Source organism: Entelurus aequoreus, linkage group LG22 (genome assembly GCF_033978785.1).
Source record: "Entelurus aequoreus isolate RoL-2023_Sb linkage group LG22, RoL_Eaeq_v1.1, whole genome shotgun sequence".
In the NCBI taxonomy this organism is placed as follows: domain Eukaryota; kingdom Metazoa; phylum Chordata; class Actinopteri; order Syngnathiformes; family Syngnathidae; genus Entelurus; species Entelurus aequoreus.
In genome coordinates this window covers 11,531,768-11,552,726 of record NC_084752.1, presented here as the reverse complement: position 1 = coordinate 11,552,726, position 20,959 = coordinate 11,531,768, and the positions used below count along the sequence as shown (strand labels likewise).

The window sequence follows — 20,959 nt, the reverse complement described above, 5'->3', positions numbered from 1 at the left end:
CTTTGGAATACTCCTATTTCATTCTTTAAAGCGCTTCAGAGCAAGTCAAGGTCAGAGGAGTTGGCCCAGACAAGGGTTGAAGTGGAAATGTTGGGAAGGAAAAGGCACAACGTGAAAACAAATGAGCAGATTTCAAGAAGTACTGTATTTTCCGGACTATAAGGCGCACTTAAAATCTTTTTTTCTCAAAACTCGGCAGTGCGCCTTATAACCCGGTGCGCCTAATGTAAGGAATAAGTTTGGTTGTGCTTACTCACCTCAGAGCTATTTTATTTGGTACATGGTGTAATAAATGTGACCAGTAGATGGCAGTCAAACATAAGAGATACATGTAGACTGCACTATGATTGCAATATGTCTCAAGTAAACAACAACAACATTTTATATGTTCCATTGAAAATATAGAACATTACACACGGCGTTAAAAAATCTATCAAAATGTTTTAGTACGACTTTGGTAAGCTATGAAGCCGCACCACTTGATGGATTGTACTGTGCTTCAACATACGAGTATTATTATGGTGTGTGTATAAGATAAGAGATATTATCTGGCGTTTTGTTTCACAATATTATGCAAAATCAACTTTTCTTGCCTTCTGGTACCTGCTGATCTGCATTTGGGATAGAATTCCTGAAAAATTGTGCGCGTCCGCGAGTCGATAAGTATTTTATTTTTTCTCTATCTTCCTTTTATGGGACATTCATCCTCCACTGTTGCCTTTTCTAATATAAAGTAGTGTAAACTTCTTACTTATATCTGTCAGTAAACTCCCCATGAAAGCGCTAAAACATACCGGTGTAGTGAGTTTACATTATTCACCCAAGGAACTTTAGTTATTAGAGTTCCGGTCGGACGGTTTTTCACGGCATTGTTGTTTCCGGATGAGAAGATGCTTCTCCGTTATTGATTTAAGTAAGTAAGTAAGTAAAATTCTAATCTGGAAGCAAAACAGTTGTTTGGTTGCTGACCTTGTTCTCTTGTGCCACAAATCAATACAGGTTGAAGTGCCCAGAGTAAACACTTGTGAAATTGGAATTAATTTAAAAATGATTTTATGAATATAAAGCTGCAGATACAAAGTCAGTAGCACCAGTAAGATGGAGGTGCATGTAAGCTGGAAACGGATTCTTCCCTGAATAACCATTTGAGGAACTGACAAAAACAAGAAAGTCAATTGGAAAAAGCTAATTATGTTATACTTAACACAATTAGTAGACCACTCTAAATGGAATATATTTAGAACAAAATACAGTGGAACCTGGATTTACGAACACCTCTATTTGCAAACTTTTCGCTTCATGAATCTTTAGATGACGCCAACTATGCCTCTGTTTGCAAATTTTGTCTTGGTGTACAAAAATTTCATTCATTTATTTTGTGTGCAGACAAAGTTTTCTTTGAGAGAGACGTCTCTTACCTGCTAACAGTTTCAACTGACAATTGGGGGGAATATACGAAAATCCTAACAGTCAGCATCCTAATGAAAGCAGACCTTGTACAGTAGGTGAGCTTTTATTATGTTTGTTGGCTCTCAAGAAGTCTGCAGTGAGCAGTAATCAGTAATGAAGGAAAAAACAAAATTAGACGTTATGCGTTTTTTTAATTAATGCGACACGTATGCTTAAAATGATCAATATACATAAATATTAAATGTTATTATGAATGTGTCTGTTACTACATCACATACAGTACAGACCAAAAGTTTGGACACACCTTCTCATTCAATGTGTTTTCTTTATTTTCATGACTATTTACATTGTAGATTGTCAGTGAAGGCATCAAAACTATGAATGAACACACGTGGAGTTATGTACTTAACAAAAAAAGGTGAAATAACTGAAAACATGTTTTCTATTCTAGTTTCTTCAAAATAGCCACAATTTGCTCTGATTACTGCTTTGCACACTCTTGGCATTCTCTTGATGAGCTTCAAGCAGGCATCATGGATGATGCCAGTCACCCTCTGCATACCGTTATCAGTAGCCAGAGGAGCCTGTTCAGTGCTAGACTGCTTCACCCCAAGTGCAGGACCAATAGACTCAAAAACTCTTTTGTCCCACACGCCATGTCTGTACAACTCCTCTCTGGGGGTAGGAGGTACTAGGATGACAGGGGATGTAAAACAATAACATATACCCATCCATCCATTTTCTAGCGCTTGTCCCTTTCGGGGTGGCAGGGGGGCGCTGGAGCCTATCTCAGCTGCATTCGGGCGGAAGGCGGGGTACACTCTGGACAAGTCGCCACCTCATCGCAGGGCCAACACAGATAGACAGACAACATTTACACTCACATTCACACACACACATATACCCCATTATTTATTACTTACTTTTTAAATCATATCTCAATTCTTTACACTGAATTTTAATTTTCCTGATGGAACTCTCCTGAACGAATCAATAAAAGTACCATCTATCTATAAAAGCACACCTGTGAAGTGAAAACCATTTCAGGTGACTACCTCTTGAAGATGATCGAGAGAATGCCAAGAGTGTGCAAAGCAGTAATCAAACTGAAGAAGACAGCCTGCCGTTTCCTTAAACTTGGACACACACATCTATACCTTTGGCCATTGTAAGCCAGTAAATTCCAGAAGTTATCTCATCCTTTTTACTGATGATTTCCAATGTTGCAAAAATGTGTAGAATAAAAACTAAATTACAACATTTCTGTCAACGAAGATTTGCATCAGCCTTTGATAGTAGGCTAATATAGCTAATATAGACACTTAAATAATGTGTTGCCTTCATTATTAAACTTATATAAGGCTTTTAATTATATGCGGCTACAGAGATTTTTGGTTCAATATGGCTCTTTCAACATGTTGGGTTGCTGACCCCTGCTCTAGTTATTAGTCTAGTAGCCTAGTTAAATCGGTATTTTGATGGCACGTTTCCAAAAGGAAAACAACCTTTTTTTGTGTGTTCAAATGCTCATTTTCAGTGTCAGTAGCACTTAGAGCCGTAAACCCAAGAGAACCATTTCCCATTGACACAACATACCTTGTATGCAATGCAGTTGAGGACCTTCATGGCCAGGTCAGACACTTCAGGAAAAGGGTCCGCAGCAAGGTGTAGGAGCACTCTCCAGATTTGAGTGTAAACACTGTTGAAGGACACACCTAGAAATAAAGAAATATATGGAACCATGAGTTAAACATATGCACAACTATAAATCACAGGTACTCAATCCATTGTTAAAGTCTCTTGTTTGGAAGTAAAGACAAGTGGATGAGATGAAAGCAGTGTGCCGTCATTGCTCAGTAGAGATGGGGAACGCTGCATTCCCGTCAATAGGGAACTAACTGGAACGACTAATGCTGCATTCCCGTCAATGAGGAATATTTAACTTTTGAAAACTTCAATAATTGAGATGTATGACGTGCTCACATGTGACCATACACCAACTCACATCCAAGTTCATTACTCCAGCAGTAGTAGTCATAATAATAACCACGTGGTATTCTTCAGCCATATGCCATTACCGTCACACTGTACGCCTGTTTTCCTGATGTAGTTATTGAAAGGGTTGAGATGGCAGCGGGAAAATGACCCCTAGTGTTGGGTAATGTACCCCATTAATCAAAACATACAACAGCACAAAGGCGGCAGGCAGCATTACTGACAGCAGTTGTTACTGTGAATACAAATGATCGTGGCAGTTTAGTTTAGTCCTTGTAGTCAACACAGAGAAAGTTGCCTGGTTCTTCCTTTTTGTTGTTCTTGTTTATTTTCCATGTCTGCTTTCACTTTGAGGATTCTCATGTGAAAGTTGACCATTGTTTGCTGCATTCCTTCTGTTTATGTCAGCACCAATCTCTTTGTCTCCCACATATCCCCTTTAATTCTGGGCTTTTGCCTGCTTTATCATGTTGCTTGCACAGTCTACTGAGCTGCCACCGATGATGCAGTTCTCTTCTTTCAACAGATCACCTTGATAAAGCGTTTCTCATTCCACATCACGGACTCCATCCTAGTCCTGACTAAGTAGGCGATGAACATCAGATCTCAGCTTTATTTCCATGCCTACATCCCTTCAACTCTGTGAACTTTGCAATGAGGCACGCATGCATGGTGCTCAGCCTTGCATCTCACTTTTTTCTTGTGAGAAAGACCAAAAGGATACTATTGCAAGAGAGCAGAAGATGACGATTAGGTGGAGTTTGATTACGTTAAAAAAAGAGGGAAATACAGTGCTCCCTTAGTTTTTGTACACCCCGTTTTTCTTAGGATTTAGTTTTCAAACAAAACATTTTTGCCAACATTTTGCTCCAGTTTTCATACGGTTTAATTTACCATACTGCCACACAATGTGTGTATTATTCTGTGAAATTACAAATAATCCTACCTGTTTTGAGTACACCTGCAAAATAACCATAACAATTTTCACAGCACTTTGATTAAGGTGAGAAACACTATATATACATCAAGAAAAATCTTGTAGCAACGCACTCTCTCCGACCCTCCTTCCATAAAGATAAAACCATTGTTAAATACCGTATTTATCACACTATAAGGCACACTTAAAATGTTTTCATTTTCTCAAAACTCGACAGTGCGCCTTATAACCCGGTGCGCCTAGTGTACAGAATAATTCTGGTTGTGCTTACCGTCCTCGAAGCTATTTTATTTGGTACATGGTGAAATGATAAGTGTACCCAGTAGATGGCAGTCACACATAAGAGATATGTGTAGACTGCAATATGACTCAAGTAAACAACACAAAAATTGTATATGTTCCATTGAAAATATAGAACATTACACACGGCGCTCAAAAATCTATCAAAATGTTTTAGTACGACTTTGGTAAGCTATGAAGCCGCACCGCTTGATGGATTGTACTGTGCTTCAACATATGAGTATTATTATGGTGTGTATAAGGTAGGACATATTATCTGGCGTTTTGTTTCGCAATATTATGCAAAAGCAACTTTTCTTACCTTCTGGTACCTGCTGATCTGTATTTGGGATCTGCATAAGTCCTGAAAATTTGGGCACGTTCACCTTTGGACTCCGCACCGACACCGTAGTCGATAAGCTTCTTCTTTTTCTCTATCTTCATCCTTCGCTGTTGCCATTTCTAATATAAAGTAGTGTAAAGTTCTTACTTATATCTGTCAGTAAGCTTGCCATGAAAGCGCTAAAACATACCGGTGTAGTGAGTTTACATTATTCACCCAAGGAACTTTAGTTATTAGAGAGTTCTGGTCAGATGTTTTTTCACGGGACACATTTCCGCCGTTGTTGTTGCACTAGTGAGCCACGGATGAGGAGATGCTGCTCCGTTATTGATTGAAGTAAAGTCTGAATGTCATTAAAACAGTTAGCGCCATCTTTTGACACTTCTTCCACTCCCGTCCTTGCACGCTACACCGCTACAACAAAGATGACGGGGAGAAGACGCTGTCGAAGGTGAGCCACGTAAATAAGACCGCCCACAAAACGGCGCATCCTGAAATGACTGTCAGAAAGCGACTTGAAGATGGTCTGTAAAACATCATCTATGCAACATTTTGACCAAAGAACCACCACAAGGAAGTGTTTTGCATTTAGAAAAAAATAATAATAATATGACCCCTTTAATGTGCGCCTTTTGTATGAAAATAGACCTGACTAGACCCGCTCATCGGCAGTGCGCCTTATAATCCGGTGCGCCCTATGTTCAGGAAAATACGATATATTTATTTCCTTTATTGCTCAAACATATTCCTCATTGTTTTCTGCATGTAAAACGATAATTATTCCATAAAATATATATTTTTGGTCAATATTTTTGGGTGTCACAAACGGATCAAATGGATTTTAATTCTTTTTTATGGGAAAAATGCTTTGGTTTCTACACGATTTGGTGATTTTCAGACCTTGTAGGAATGGACTATTAACAAAAATGGGTAAAACATAAGAAGTTGAATTCAAAATGCTCATTAAGCAGCAACATTCTAGTTGATTAATGTGAAGTACAGTTTCTACGGGTGACGTTAGATTGTTGGTCTCTGTTAGTCCACAGGAGGGTGGACACTATTTACTGCTTTGGCCTGAGGAGACAAGTGCCGTGAATAAGACTTGTGGAGAGTGAAATAGATGTTCAATTGTAAAGATGTTCCTTTTTGGCTCAATGAACCGCTGCATGGCTGCTTTATTGCTCCCCATGTCTGGTTGATTACATAAAATACTTGCAAAGCATCTTATGGCGCTTGATCAGGACATAAAAAAAACACCAGGATATCTGAAAGCAGAAGGAAATTCATCTGCGAGACATTTCAGATGATTTTACATGAGCTATAAGCAGTGTACTAAGCGGCACTTAATCAAATATATGATGCTCTTTGAAATGAGAAGCCTTGAATATGATGACGCATTAAGAGGTGAGGTGTCAAGAAAGGAAATGTCATCTCGCCTGCAGAAAATGCCTGAGTTAGGCTTATGTATAGCAGGGTAATGAATAAGTAAATGTTGCTGGAATTTGTGTTTTCTAGAGACATGGAGGTGCCCAAGAGAACCTGAAGACCTACAGCGTTTATCTCTAACTCACAATGGCACTACTGACTTAATGTCTTGGCTTTAGGTGTAATGAGGTATATATAGTTTCCATACATTAACCCCAGTGCTTATCATATTATATTCACTGCTTAGGACATAAGTGTCAAACTCAAGGCCCGCGGGCCAAATCTGGCCCGTCACATCATTTTGAATGGCCCGTGAAAGCTTGGAAATAATATGCATCAATGAAGTACTTTATCTTTATTTCTTTTTCTATTTTAACAGAAAAAATGACATCTACTGCATGTAATTCATCCCAAAGGTGTTCTATCGGGTTCAGGTCAGGACTCTGTGCAAGACAGTCAAGTTCATCCACACAAGACTATCATCCATGTCTTTATGGACCTTGCTTTGTGCACAGTCATGTTGGAAGAGGAAGGGGCCCGCTCCAAACTGTTCCCACAAGGTTGGGAGCATGGAATTGTCCAAAATGTTTTGGTATCCTGGAGCATTCAAAGTTCCTTTCACTGGAACTAAGGGGCCAAGCCCAACTCCTGAAAAACAACCTCACACCATAATTCCTCCTCCACAAAATTTCACACTCGGCACAATGCAGTCCGAAATGTACCGTTCTCCCGGCAACCTCTAAAACCCAGACTTGTCCATCATATTGCCAGATGGAAAAGAGTGATTCATCACTCCAGAGAACACGTCTCCACTGCTCTAGAGTCCAGTGGCGACGTGCTTTACACCACTGCATCCCACGCTTTGCATTGGACTTGGTGGCGTATGGCTTAGATGCAGCTGCTCGGCCATGGAAACCCATTCCATGAAGCTCTCTGCGTACTGTACGTGGGCTAATTGGAATGTCAGATGAAGTTTGGAGCTCTGAAGCAACTGACTGTGCAGAAAGTCTTTGCACTATGCGCTCCAGCGTCCGCTGACCCCTCTGTCAGTTTACGTGGCCTACCACTTGGTGGCTGAGTTGCTGTTGTTCCCAAACTCTTCCGTTTTCTTATAATAAAGCCAATAGTTGAATTTGAAATATTTAGGAGCGACGAAATTTCAGGACTGGATTTGTTGCACAGGTGGCATCCTATGACAGTTCCACACTGGAAATCACTGAGCTCCTGAGAGCGGCCCATTCTTTCACAAATGTTTGTAGAAACAGTCTCCATGCCTAAGTGCTTGATTTTATACACCTGTGGCCGGGCCAAGTGATTAGGACACCTGATTCTGATCATTTGGATGGGAGGCCAAATACTTTTGGCAATATAGTGTATAAACAGTTGCTCATTTGTATGGTAGGTTTTTGTAACAGTCAGAATGTAAAAAAAAAAAATCCATAAATATAATATTATATAAAGACTATACATTAATTAACATTTGCCCCCAATACGAAATGTGACTTTATACAAGCACAGATGTTTCTTGTAGTTGGTCAGCAGGGTTGCAAATACATCAGGAAACAACCCCAAGGCATATTTTCACCTTTATGTTATACAGTAGGGATGTTGTTGTTGGGCTTTGATTTTCTATTTCTCTGTCTCCAAACATTGTTAATCTTCTTCTTTCTTAAAGTCATCCTTACCTCAACTGATCTACTGTTATGAGTAATTATATCTTTTGATGGACTCCAATTCCAGTCTTGTGCAGGTCTGCAATCGTGTACCTGAACTCTTCAACAATGTAGATAAGTCTAATGCAAATTAACACAAGACCTTTCTTCAGTGATACCTTTTTACATTATGTCTCTCTGTTACAATAAATCTACCATGAAAATGATGGATTGTAAATATATTTGTCAAGGGCTAAACGCGCGGCTCTTTAGCGCCGCACTAGTGGCTCCCTTGAGCTTTTTCAAAAATGTATGAAAATGGAAAAAGATGAGGAAAAAAAATAAATTTTTTGTTTGTAATATGGTTTCTGTAGGAGGACAAACATGATACAAACCTTCCTAATTGTTAGAAATCCCACTGTTTATATTATACATGATTCTCTGATGAGTATTTGGCATGCGCCAAGTTCGGAAGTCCTTGAACGCATCGTAGTTTGTTTACATGTACAACTTTCCTTGATGCTGCCACAAAAAGACGTGTTTTATGCCACTCCTTTTTCTCTTTCTGTCCACCAAACGTTTTACACTGTGCGTGCGTCCACAAAGGTGAGCTTTGTTGATGTTGTTGACTTGTTTGGAGTGTTAATCAGACATATTTGGTCAGTGCATGACTGTAAGCGAATCAATGCTAACATGCTATTTATGCTACCTGTATGTACATAATGCATCATTATGCCTTGTATTTTAGGTATATTTGAGGTCATTTTATTTGTAGTTTCCGTTTCCTTCAACTTGAACACACACATCTTTACCTTTGGCCATTCTAAGCCAGTAATTTCCAGGAGTTATCTCACCCTCTGAAAAGTCTCTGTTTTAGTAATGTTTTCCAATATTATAAAAATGTGTAGAATAAATATTACATTTCAACATTTCTGTCAACAAAGATTTGCCTCAGCCTGCGACACATAGTCATTTTGATAGTAGTCTAATATAGCTAATATAGACACTTACGTCATGTGTTGCCTTCATTATAACACTTATATAAGGCTTTAAATTTTTTGCGGGGTATTTTTTGTCCAATATGGCTCTTTCAACATTTTGGATTGCGGACCCCTGGGCTAAACCTACAAAATCAGCAGGAAATCAGATCATGTTTTACTATATTCCTCACTGTATGTTTTTGGCAGCATTTTGACAACTAACCACTGACTGTGCTTGCGGTTTCTTGATTTTTAGAGAATGCTGAAAGATAGACATGAAAATAAAAAAATGTCACCAGTATCCAAATAGATCATTTATCCACATTACCATGCATTTTCATTGGATGAACCTTGCAAATCTACCTGCTCTTTCTCTGGCTACAGTTATTGCTCAATTTGTAACAACAAAATACAGTGTGCTGGCAAAGGAAAACAGTCAACGCATGGATCAATACATCACGACTGAAACTGCTCCAACTCCCACAGACTGTGGTTTTTCTGCTTGTTTTCTTGCAGCTCCAGCATTTATGGCTTCAATTTGTTTTAAACTGCAACAGTATAATACACGAGCTCTTTAGGTCTTTTAAGCTTGCTTTTGTGTTAAAAAAAGAGAATGTATGTTTTCCCATAACAAACTGGAAACAAATCAATATATTTTCTGTTGTTTCTGTGTAGACGGTATTTTAGGGACAACTTTAGACCTACCAATAGTTCAAACTAATAAACATAGACGTTTCCAATAACAATGCATGCTTTTAGGTTGAGTTAGGTCACTGATTGTCAATGAAAAGAAGAATGTAACTACAAACCCCGTTTCCATATGAGTTGGGAAATTGTGTTAGATGTAAATATAAACGGAATACAATGATTTGCAAATCCTTTTCAACCCACATTCAATTGAATGCACTACAATGACAAGATATTTGGTGTTCAAACTCATAAACTTTATTTTTTTTTGCAAATAATAATTAACTTAGAATTTCATGGCTGCAACACGTGCCAAAGTAGTTGGGAAAGGGCATATTCACCACTGTGTTACATCACCTTTTCTTTTAATAACACTCAATAAACGATTGGGAACTGAGGAAACTAATTGTTGAGGCTTTGAAAGTGGAATTCTTTCCCATTTTTGTTTTATGTAGAGCTTCAGTCGTTCAACAGTCCGGGGTCTCCGCTGTCGTATTTTACGCTTCATAATGCGCCACACATTTTCGATGGGAGACAGGTCTGGACTGCAGGAGGGCCAGGAAAGTACCCGCACTCTTTTTTTACGAAGCAACGCTGTTGTAACACGTGCTGAATGTGGCTTGGCATTGTCTTGCTGAAATAAGCAGGGGCGTCCATGAAAAAGAAGGCGCTTAGATGGCAGCATATGTTGTTCCAAAAGCTGTATGTACCTTTCAGCATTAATGATGCCTTCACAGATGTGTAAGTTACCCATGCCTTGGGCACTAATGCACCCCATGTCGGTTTTTGATACAGTGCCGTCTGAGGGATCGAAGGTCACGGTCATTCAATGTTGGTTTCCGGCCATGCCGCTTACGTGGAGTGATTTCTCCAGATTCTCTGAACCTTTTAATGATATTATGTACCGTAGATGTTGAAATCCCTAAATTTCTTGCAATTGCACTTTGAGAAATGTTGTTCTTAAACTGTTTGACTATTTGGTCACGCAGTTGTGGACAAAGGGGTGTACCTCGCCCCATCCTTTTTTGTGAAAGACTGAGCATTTTTTGGGAAGCTGTTTTTATACCCAATCATGGCACCCACCTGTTCCCAATTAGCCTGCACACCTGTGGGATGTTCCAAATAAGTGTTTGATGAGCATTCCTCAACTTTATCAGTATTTATTGCCACCTTTCCCAACTTCTTTGTCAAGTGTTGCTGGCATCAAATTCTTAAGTTAATGATTTGCAAAAAAAATTTTTTTTATCAGTTTGAACATCAAATATGTTGTCTTTGTAGCATATTCAACTGAATATGGGTTGAAAAGGATTTGCAAATCATTGTATTCCGTTTATATTTACATCTAACACAATTTCCCAACTCATATGGAAACGGGGTTTGTGTCATGTATTCAATTTATCAGTGTGCATGAATAATGGCTTACATAAAATACAAGTACTATACTTAAAGTGTGAATGTTTCTCAACATGGAGAATATAAACACAGGGTGAATTATTTCAGGTAAAATAAAAATGTATTAGCAAACCCCATTATGCAGTGACAAGTGGTGGTGGTAAGCTATATTTGCAGCCACAGCTGCCTTGGAGTAGACTGAGGGAAAGTCAATTTGGTTAAAGTGACTTGCCCAAGGACACGATGGCATGACTGGGATGGAGGAAGCTGGGTTTGAACTACGAACCCTCCAGTTTGTGGACAACAACTGTATCACGATAATTTAAACACACAGGAGAAATTGAGGCTCAGATGATGTTTTCTCCACTTAGGACATATGAGGAAGCTTGCCTGTCACATAAAAGCAGGGAAGAGGAGTGCGGATTTTAGTTCACGCTGCACCTAAAACACACACATTAACCTCTTTGAAATTCCTGGATTCTAAAGAAGTCATACCCAAAGTATATGTAAAGCTGTCTTTTACCCATTGGGAGAGGCATGGCTTCTGAGCTCTCTTAAAAGAGAACAAATGTCACAATGTGTAATATAATAATAACAACTATAGTTTTCGGAATTATATGCTTTCAAAGAACTAACTTGGAAGTATGGACTGGAAAACCCAATGAGACTGTAGTTTGAGTCCTTACTTAATCCCATTTCAAATTTGACAATTATACTAGGAGTATTTTACACAAGTTACTCTAAAGTTAGAATCTGGTGTTCCAAAAATTTCCAATTGAAAACCACTGGCCACTACAGATGTAATGGTATAGCGGTTTCAAAATTCTCACTATAATGTTGTGATGTGTGATGGTAAATGAAAACTGTGAGTACCACCGCCAGTGTAGCTTTTAAATGGCATTACTGAGTGAGTTGGTCTGAGAAGCAAACCACATTTCCCATAATCCCCTGCGCAACGCAGTTCAGTAAAAGATAAATAAATAAATAATGATAAATGGGTTATACTTGTATAGCGCTTTTCTACCTTCAAGGTACTCAAAGCGCTTTGACAGTATTTCCACATTCACCCATTCACACACACATTCACACACTGATGGCGGGAGCTGCCATGCAAGGCGCTAACCAGCACCCATCAGGAGCAAGGGTGAAGTGTCTTGCCCAAGGACACAACGGACGTGACTAGGATGGTAGAAGGTGGGGATTGAACCCCAGTAACTAGCAACCCTCCGATTGCTGGCACGGCCACTCTACCAACTTTGCTACGCCGTCCCGATGAAAGATGACAGGAAACAGAGGATTTTACCTTCGCAGTCAAGGAAAATAAAGAGGAGAAAACATACAGACATGCAAAATACAGTTTGCAGATATTGCAACATGAGAAACACAAGCAACATGAGAAGGCACTTAATCAATCATCACCCGGAAGAGATTGATGCCAAAACCAAGACGTAAGCCAGGCCAAACATCAATTCATGAGGCATTTCGATCAAGTTTTCCTCATGACAGAAAATGTATAATGTTATTTTAAAGACGCTTAACTTAAAGTTTTTTTTATGTTTGCTTGTTACTTGAAACTGTTCCTTCACTGTTTTGTACATTTTGAAAATACATCTTGGAAGTAACAAATAGGATTACAACATTTCAGCATTAGGTTAGTGTTTTTTATTTACAGTACCGGTAAGTGTGTTCATCCCTAACATAAGCAGCACTTATTTTTCCACACCAAGGTATTTTTTTGTTAAAATCACCTTTTTTTTGACATTACTGAATGCAATAACATCGTACCGTTGCCCTAATACCGTGATAATATTGTACCGTGAGATTCTGATATCGTTACATCCCTACTGGCCACACAAGGTGAAAATCTTGACCAACAAACAAAACTCCATGGATTTCTGACACCCTATCTTGTCTCTAATAACTGTTTGGGAAATCAGTCATTAACCAACATGTTGGTATTTTCACAGTTTTATTGGCTGCTCAATGCGTCAGTCATCATTATTATTATGATTGGTCCGCGCTATATACTGTACCTTAAAAGCGAGTCTGGTACAAACCTTTGAAAAAATATTGAATATACTATAAATCACAAAGACTTCGTGTTACGATGTTTCGCGTTACATTTCCTGGTTTTCATAAATTACTTATAATGTACAAAAAGAGAAGGAAAAAATAAACCACCTATCTCGATCAGAATGACATTTTAGTTAGGCTTTTATTACGATTAAATGTGTCCAAGTGCACATAGATAGTTACTAGGATGGAGGAAGCTGGAATCGAACCTGGAACCCATACATTGCTGGCAAGGCCGCTCTACAAACTGAGCCACGCTGTAACCATCAAAGTGTCCTCTTTGCTTTCATAGCAAGATTATCCATTGAATATTTGTATACAAATATGTGATCTCTTTTTCAAGCATGCACAGGTTTTTAGAAGTTAAAGGTTAGTAGATATATGGGAGCAACAAAATTGTTTACCTATAAGGGAGTTGAGTGACGAGTAAGAAGACACCCGTCGCATCTTGTCCAGGGTCTCGAAGGAGAGAATATACTCGTCATTATCGGGGCTTCCCAGGGTGCTGCTGGCACTACTGCTGGTGCTGAGGTTTCCAGGAGAGAACGCTGCTGGTGCACCTGGATGATGGGGACCACACAGCAACACATGCATCACTCGGGATAAAACATCCACAGAAATAGAAACATCTGAACACAGTTATGTCCCATTCAAACAATGTACTGTACATCAACAAACACATCCCCAGCATCCTTCGATTTTGTGATATGGGTTGTTTATCCCCGGGTTGTAAAAAGTTTGAACATCCCTGTATCATACTAGCCTGGTCCCGTCATAAATTGCTCAAAATACAATTAATGGAAAGATCAGACAACCACAATGTCAAAGAAGTGCAATATGTTCTGTCAAATACTTATTTTAGAAATACCAAACAAATTCAAATAACTCATTAAATCGGTAAAACGATAAGCAAATGGTCCCTAGCCCTAAATAAGTATAAAAGTATGTAGTACTATTGTATCTGCATTTGATCCCCTGCAAGTTTACCACTTGCAGAGATATGAACAGTCACATTGTTATGGTTGGTTCATTGCAACAAAGAGAAATGTTGTGTAAAAAAAAAAAAAAGTCTGACAAACAATAAAATTACATTCATGATTAGACTAATGGGAAATATACACTACCGTTCAAAAGTTTGGGGTCACCCAAACAATTTTGTGGAATAGCCTTCATTTCTAAGAACAAGAATAGACTGTCGAGTTTCAGATGAAAGTTCTCTTTTTCTGGCTATTTTGAGCGTTTAATTGACCCCACAAATGTGATGCTCCAGAAACTCAATCTGCTCAAAGGAAGGTCAGTTTTGTAGCTTCTGTAACGACCTAAACTGTTTTCAGATGTGTGAACATGATTGCACAAGGGTTTTCTAATCATCAATTAGCCTTCTGAGCCAATGAGCAAACACATTGTACCATTAGAACACTGGAGTGATAGTTGCTGGAAATGGGCCTCTATACACCTATGTAGATATTGCACCAAAAACCAGACATTTGCAGCTAGAATAGTCATTTACCACATTAGCAATGTATAGAGTGTATTTCTTTAAAGTTAAGACTAGTTTAAAGTTATCTTCATTGAAAAGTACAGTACTTTTCCTTAAAAAATAAGGACATTTCAATGTGACCCCAAACTTTTGAACGGTAGTGTATATATTTAACCCCAACACAAATGTACATACGTATTCACAGTCTTTGCAAAATACTTTGTCGATGTACTTTTGGCAGCAATTACAGCCTCAAGTCTGTTTGAGTACGATGCTACAAGCTTGGCACACCTATCTTTGGGCAGTTTTGCCCATTCCTCTTTGCAGCACCTTTCAAGCTCCATCCGGTTGGATGGGAAACATTGGTGTGCAGCCATTTTTAGATCTCTCTAGAGATGTTCAATAGGATTCAAGTTTAGGTTCTGACTGGGCCACTCAAGGACATTCCAAGAGTTGTCCTGAAGCCATTCTTTTGATATCTTCACTGTCCTGCTGAAAGATGAACTGTCGTCTTAGTCTCAGTTCAAGCACGCCCTAAAGCAGGATTTCATCCAGGATGTCTCTGTACATTGTTGCATTCATCGTTCCCTCTATCCTGACTAGTCTCCCAGTTTCTGTCGCTGAAAAACAACCCCACAGCATGATGCTGCCACCACCATGCTTCACTGTAGGGATGGTATTGACCTTGTAAGGAGTGGTGCCTGTTTTCCTCCAAACATGATGCCTGGCATTCACGCCAAGGACTTCAATCTTTGTCTCATCAGACCAGAGAATTTTCTTTCTAAAAAAAACGTTTTCACATTGCCATTATGGGGGATTGTGCGTACAATTTTGAGGACAAACATGAATATATTCAATTTTGGCTGTGAAGTGCTGTGAACACTTTCCGGATGCACTGCATACTATGATTAAAATGACCAACAGGTGAAGCTAAAAAAATGTGATCCTTCAAAGAAAAATATTTTTGCAAAAGTGAAGTGAAGTGAATTACATTTATATAGCGCTTTTTCTCAAGTGACTCAAAGCGCTTTACATTGTGAAACCCAATATCTAAGTTACATTTAAACCAGTGTGGGTGGCACTGGGAGCAGGTGGGTAAAGTGTCTTGCCCAAGGACACAACGGCAGTGACTAGGATGGCGGAAGCGGGGATCGAACCTGCAACCCTCAAGTTGTTGGCACGGCCGCTCTACCAACCGAGCTATACCGTCCTGACAAAACAACAAAACAACTTTAAATTGCTTATAAAATTTCCTATGTTATTATCTGGCAAATATGTACATAATGTTCCCTGCAGCCACACGTGATGACACTAAAGCTCCCCTCACCTCCCAGGGGGTGATCAAGGGTGACTGGTCAAATGCAGAGAATAATTTCGCCACACCTAGTGTGTGTGTGTGTGTGTGACAATCATTATATTCTTCAAAAATTGCCACGTAAGTGATTGTTGTAATTATTAGATTTGATTTAGATACAATAACCCTACATGAGGGAAGCTAACAAGCCAAATACATGGAAAAACAATCCAGGATCACACGCTGATTGAACACATTTCAAATTATAACTATAGGTAGTCACCACTTTTTTTTTTTCCCCTACAAATAAAATATAAAAATTTTTGGCCCCAAAATTCGCATATCGGCAGGTACGTGAATGCTGAATATGTTGGGATCTATTATTTATTGACTACATCTTTGACATGTATTAGTATTAAAAACAGCACATATGTATTCCATGGGTTCCACTTGATCAGTGCGAGCATTTAACCAGCATTTCATTTTAAATGGCACGGGATTCTTGTAGGTTAAAATACTATCTTTTTAAAGGTGATCGGTCGCTCCTACCTTCTTCATTGAGGTTGAGGTTCTGTAGGCTCTTGTTCAGGTTGCGGGCAGTGGTAACTGCACGGATGTTGGTGTAAGAGTTTACAGATCGCAGACGTGGGATTGCTGGGCTGTCTCTCACTGGAGTCAAGTTACCAGGCTCTGGGATGAAATGTAGAAGAATAAACAAAAGGGTAGAACGTCAATACCTCACAGCTGATACACGCTGTACCCTAACAATGTGATGCATCATAATATACAGTACAGGCCAAAAGTTTGGACACACCTTCTCTGTCAATGTGTTTTCTTTATTTTCATGACTATTTACATTGTAGATTGTCACTGAAGGCATCAAAACTATGACTGAACACATGTGGAGTTATGTCATACTTGCCAACCTTGAGACCTCCGATACCGGGAGGTGGGGGGTTGGGGGGCGCGGTCGGGGTGGGGCAGAGGCGTGGTTAAGGGCATGGTTAATAGGGAATATATTTACAGCTAGAATTCACCAACTCAAGTATTTCATATATATATATATATATATATATATATATATATATATATATATATATATATATATATATATATATATATATATATATATATATATATATATATATATATATATATATATATATATATATAGTGAACATTGACTTTCAGTGAATTCTAGCTATATATATATACATTTATTTTATTATACATATAAATAAAATAAATACTTGAATTTCAGTGTTCCGGGGGCTATCCAGTAGATGGCAGTATTGTCCTGTTTAACTTTTCCCACGCCCCCTCCAGCTCCGGCTGAATACCGGGAGTTTGTCGGGAGAAAATTTCTGCCGGGAGGTTATCGGGAGAGGCGCTGAATACCGGGAGTCTCCTGCTAAAAACGGGAGGGTTGGCAAGTATGAGTTATGTACTCAACAAAAAAAGGTGAAATAACTGAAAACATGTTTTGTATTCTAGTTTCTTCAAAATAGCGACCCTTTGCTCCGATTCCTGCTTTGCACACTCTTGGCATTCTCTAGATGAGCTTCAAGAGGTAGTCACCTGAAATGGATTTTACTTCACAGGTGTGCCTTATCAGGGTTGATTAGAGGAATTTCTTGCTTTATCAATGGGGTTGGGACCATCAGTTGAGTTGTGAATGAGAAGGTGTGTCCAAACTTTTGGCCCAAAATGGCAGTATGTCAGAAAATCTAGCTCATTTCCAAAAGCTTATTTTGGATCCAATTAATATTTCTAGGAGTGTAAAAGTTCGACATAAACAGTTTAACACGTACCTCGGTTTTAAAGTCAAACTACTTTTAAAACGAAAAATAAAAAAGGTGTTTCTCTAATACAATTCTAAACATGAATAAAATACAAATATTGGTGTAGCATACAGAAAACTTAAAGGATGGTGAGGTCAATTACCTACATACATTTTGCACATTAAAGATACTAAAACTAATCCAATGTAGGTCAACATATGTTAAACTATCCGAACCAAACATAACTTTGTGTTACAGCTGACAAAGCAAACAAGGGTAATATCTAATAGTATAGCTTATTAATAATTTATTTTTACAATATGCTAAGGGGGGATAAAAAACTAGCTGTGGAACAAATTGTCACCCAGGATATCCCTGATTTAAAAAGGGTTATTTTTTAGGAAACAACTTGAACTGTTTGAACACTTGCTTCTGTGCTCGTTGATGCACATTCCCTGGTGGGGCTTGTGGAGAATGTACACTGTTATGTTTACTGTGTGAGAAATCTTCACGCTGCTAAACCGTATCAAACCAAACATTTTTCACTAAAGATCAGAATATTCTGGTTGACTCCCACCTATATATGAAAAAACATTGATGATGCAGTGCAGATTTACACAGCAAAATCATATGAATGTATGTATTGTATCGTGCCCGGATGCCCATAAATGCTAAATCCAATGCCCTTTTAAGAGCCACACTACAAAGATATAGTGAACATGTCACTGTGTGAATGTCACAAAGGTTGACTGAACCGGTGTGTGACTGGTGGGTACCTGCTGTGTTGGCTGGTGACGGCACCGTGTAGTTCTTCTCCTCTTCTATGAACTGAAGGGCAACAGTACAGAAATTGCTTTCGTACTGGACCACCAGATGACTCAGTGCTACCACCAACTCCTGTCAAACATAAAGATACAACATACAGTGGGGCAATAAGTATTTGATTCCCTTGTGAATTAGTACGTTTGACCCCTTTCTACGATTGAACGAGTCTTTCTTTTTATAGCAGATTTATTGAAACAGGGAGACTGATTGTAAAAGAACAATCCAGAAAATTAACATTAAATAAGGGTTATACTGTATACTATTTCAATGTTACTTAATTTAAATATCAGATCAGTTTCAGTTTATTTGGAACATGCATACGATACAATGTAATGCATCACATATTTCCAGTTGTTTCATTAAAGCACGTCCGAAAAAGCTGAGCTTATTTAATCCTACCCCTTTTCATATCATAGCAATTTTATCCCATTTCCTTGTTCTCTATAACAGAACAGTGAATAAATAATGAATAAATAATATACTATAGTAAGTAAACAAATATTATAATAATAATAATAAATAATGGATTAGATTTATATAGCGCTTTTCTAGACACTCAAAGCGCTTCACAGAGAAGTGAGAACCCATCATTCATATTTACAACTCATTCATTCATCATTCATTCTCCGGTGTGAGCGGCACCGGGGGCAAGGGTGAAGTGTCCTGCCCAAGGACACAACGGCAGCGATTTTGGATGGTAAGAGGCGGGGAGCGAACCTGCAACCCTCAGGTTTCTGGCACGGTCGCTCTACCCACTACGCCATACCGCCCCAAATATTAAATATATACAACAATTTTAATGTGAAAAAAAAAGGGTTCAAGATGTTATCATAATTATTGTTCTGTGTACTTTGTGAACACTAGTAGTTTGAACAGTCTCTTAAACTGAATCACATTGGTGCTTTCTTTGATTTATTTGGTTAATCCATTCCATAATGTAATTCCACATACTGATATGCTAAAGGTTTTAAGTGTTGGACGGGCATTTCGATTTTCCTCTAAGGTTATATTTCTCCTCTTTTGTTGAGAAGAATTGTTGTACATTCACTTGGCTTGGGTTTTCTATATTTGGAGTGGACGAGCCAGTCTCTGGACCTCTGCTGGGGGAGCTGAAACCGCCAGAGATGAGGACAACTCTGCTCCTTAAGTAGCAGAAACATTTTACATCTGTGCTTGAGTTTGAAAAGGAAATAAAAATTTTTTTGTATTATTTATTTATTTACTTATCAATGAAAGCACACTTTTAATATATGTATGTGATACAGTTAGTGTAACTTGGGGATTGAAATATGTTAGAAGGTCAAATATAACCACATATTTGACAGCTATTCCTTTCAAGTCTGATTTTTTTTTTTAAAAAGTGTATAGCAACCTTGCGGACCACGGGACTGCCATCGTTGATGAGCTGGGCAAGCATCATGGCCACATTGTGGTCGATGGTGGTGGAGTGGTCCGTCCTCTCAGCAGAGTTTCCCACAAATGTACCGAGAGCAAAGACAGCTGCACACCTCACCTGCAGCAACATATTGATTCACAGCCCTCATGTCACACTCCCCTGGCCTCAGCCGTGTTAATGTTAGAAACACCAAGTTAAAACCTCCTGAGAGCCTTGCTAGAAAAAGACAGCTATTCAATAAGGTGTGTGCATGTGCAAGGTCTACATATATGATCTTGGCATGAGAGTAAAGAGGAATGTTACTAGGGTGTGAAAATGTTCATATATTTACTACTGTATAAGAGTAAATAAACCTGCTTATTCGGAAGAATTTTGCTGAGTTTGTCACATTAGTGTTTTTTTTATTATAAATAAACAGTACAGGCCAAAAGTTTGGACACACCTTCTCATTCAATGCATTTTCTTTATTTTCATGACTATTTACATTGTAGATTGTCACTGAAGGCATCAAAACTATGAATGAACACATGTGGAGTTATGTACTTAACAAAAAAAGGTGAAATAACTGAAAACATGTTTTATATTGTAGTTTCTTCAAAATAGCCACCCTTTGCTCTGATTACTGCTTTGCACACTCTTGGCATTCTCTCGATGAGCTTCAAGCACACAGTGAAAACCATTTCAGGTGACTACCTCTTGAAGCTCATCGAGAGAATGCCAAGAGTGTGCGAAAAAGTAATCAGAGCAAAGGGTGGCTATTTTGAAGAAACAACAATATAAAACATGTTTTAGTTATTTTACCTTTTTTTGTTAAGTACATAACTCCACATGTGTTTATTCATAGTTTTGATGCCTTCAGTGACAATCTACAATGTAAATAGTCATGAAAATAAAGAAAAGGCATTGAATGAGAAGATGTGTCCAAACTGTTGGCCTGTACTGTACATTGTTTTTCTAAAATTGTCAATGTTTAGCTGACATTTTTCCAGTTATGTTGATGTATAAAGCAT

The 20,959-nt window shown here is 38.5% G+C and overlaps 1 protein-coding gene across 8 annotated transcripts in view; it reads right to left on the bottom strand.

The window, feature by feature from the left end:
* rptor (regulatory associated protein of MTOR, complex 1) overlaps positions 1-20,959 on the bottom strand; it is a 401,659-nt gene that overhangs the window by 88,755 nt on the left and 291,945 nt on the right. For all 8 annotated transcript variants that reach the window (XR_009823861.1, XR_009823860.1, XM_062033466.1 and 5 more), the window contains 5 exons: positions 19,926-20,066; positions 18,505-18,625; positions 16,497-16,637; positions 13,578-13,733; positions 3,007-3,125 (listed from right to left, as the gene is read on the bottom strand). Coding sequence is in view for 6 of the 8 variants with exons in the window: in XM_062033466.1 (XP_061889450.1) it covers positions 3,007-3,125; positions 13,578-13,733; positions 16,497-16,637; positions 18,505-18,625; positions 19,926-20,066 (678 nt within the window). In the remaining 2 variants the exon portion in view is untranslated. The remainder of the gene's footprint in view (positions 1-3,006; positions 3,126-13,577; positions 13,734-16,496; positions 16,638-18,504; positions 18,626-19,925; positions 20,067-20,959) is intronic.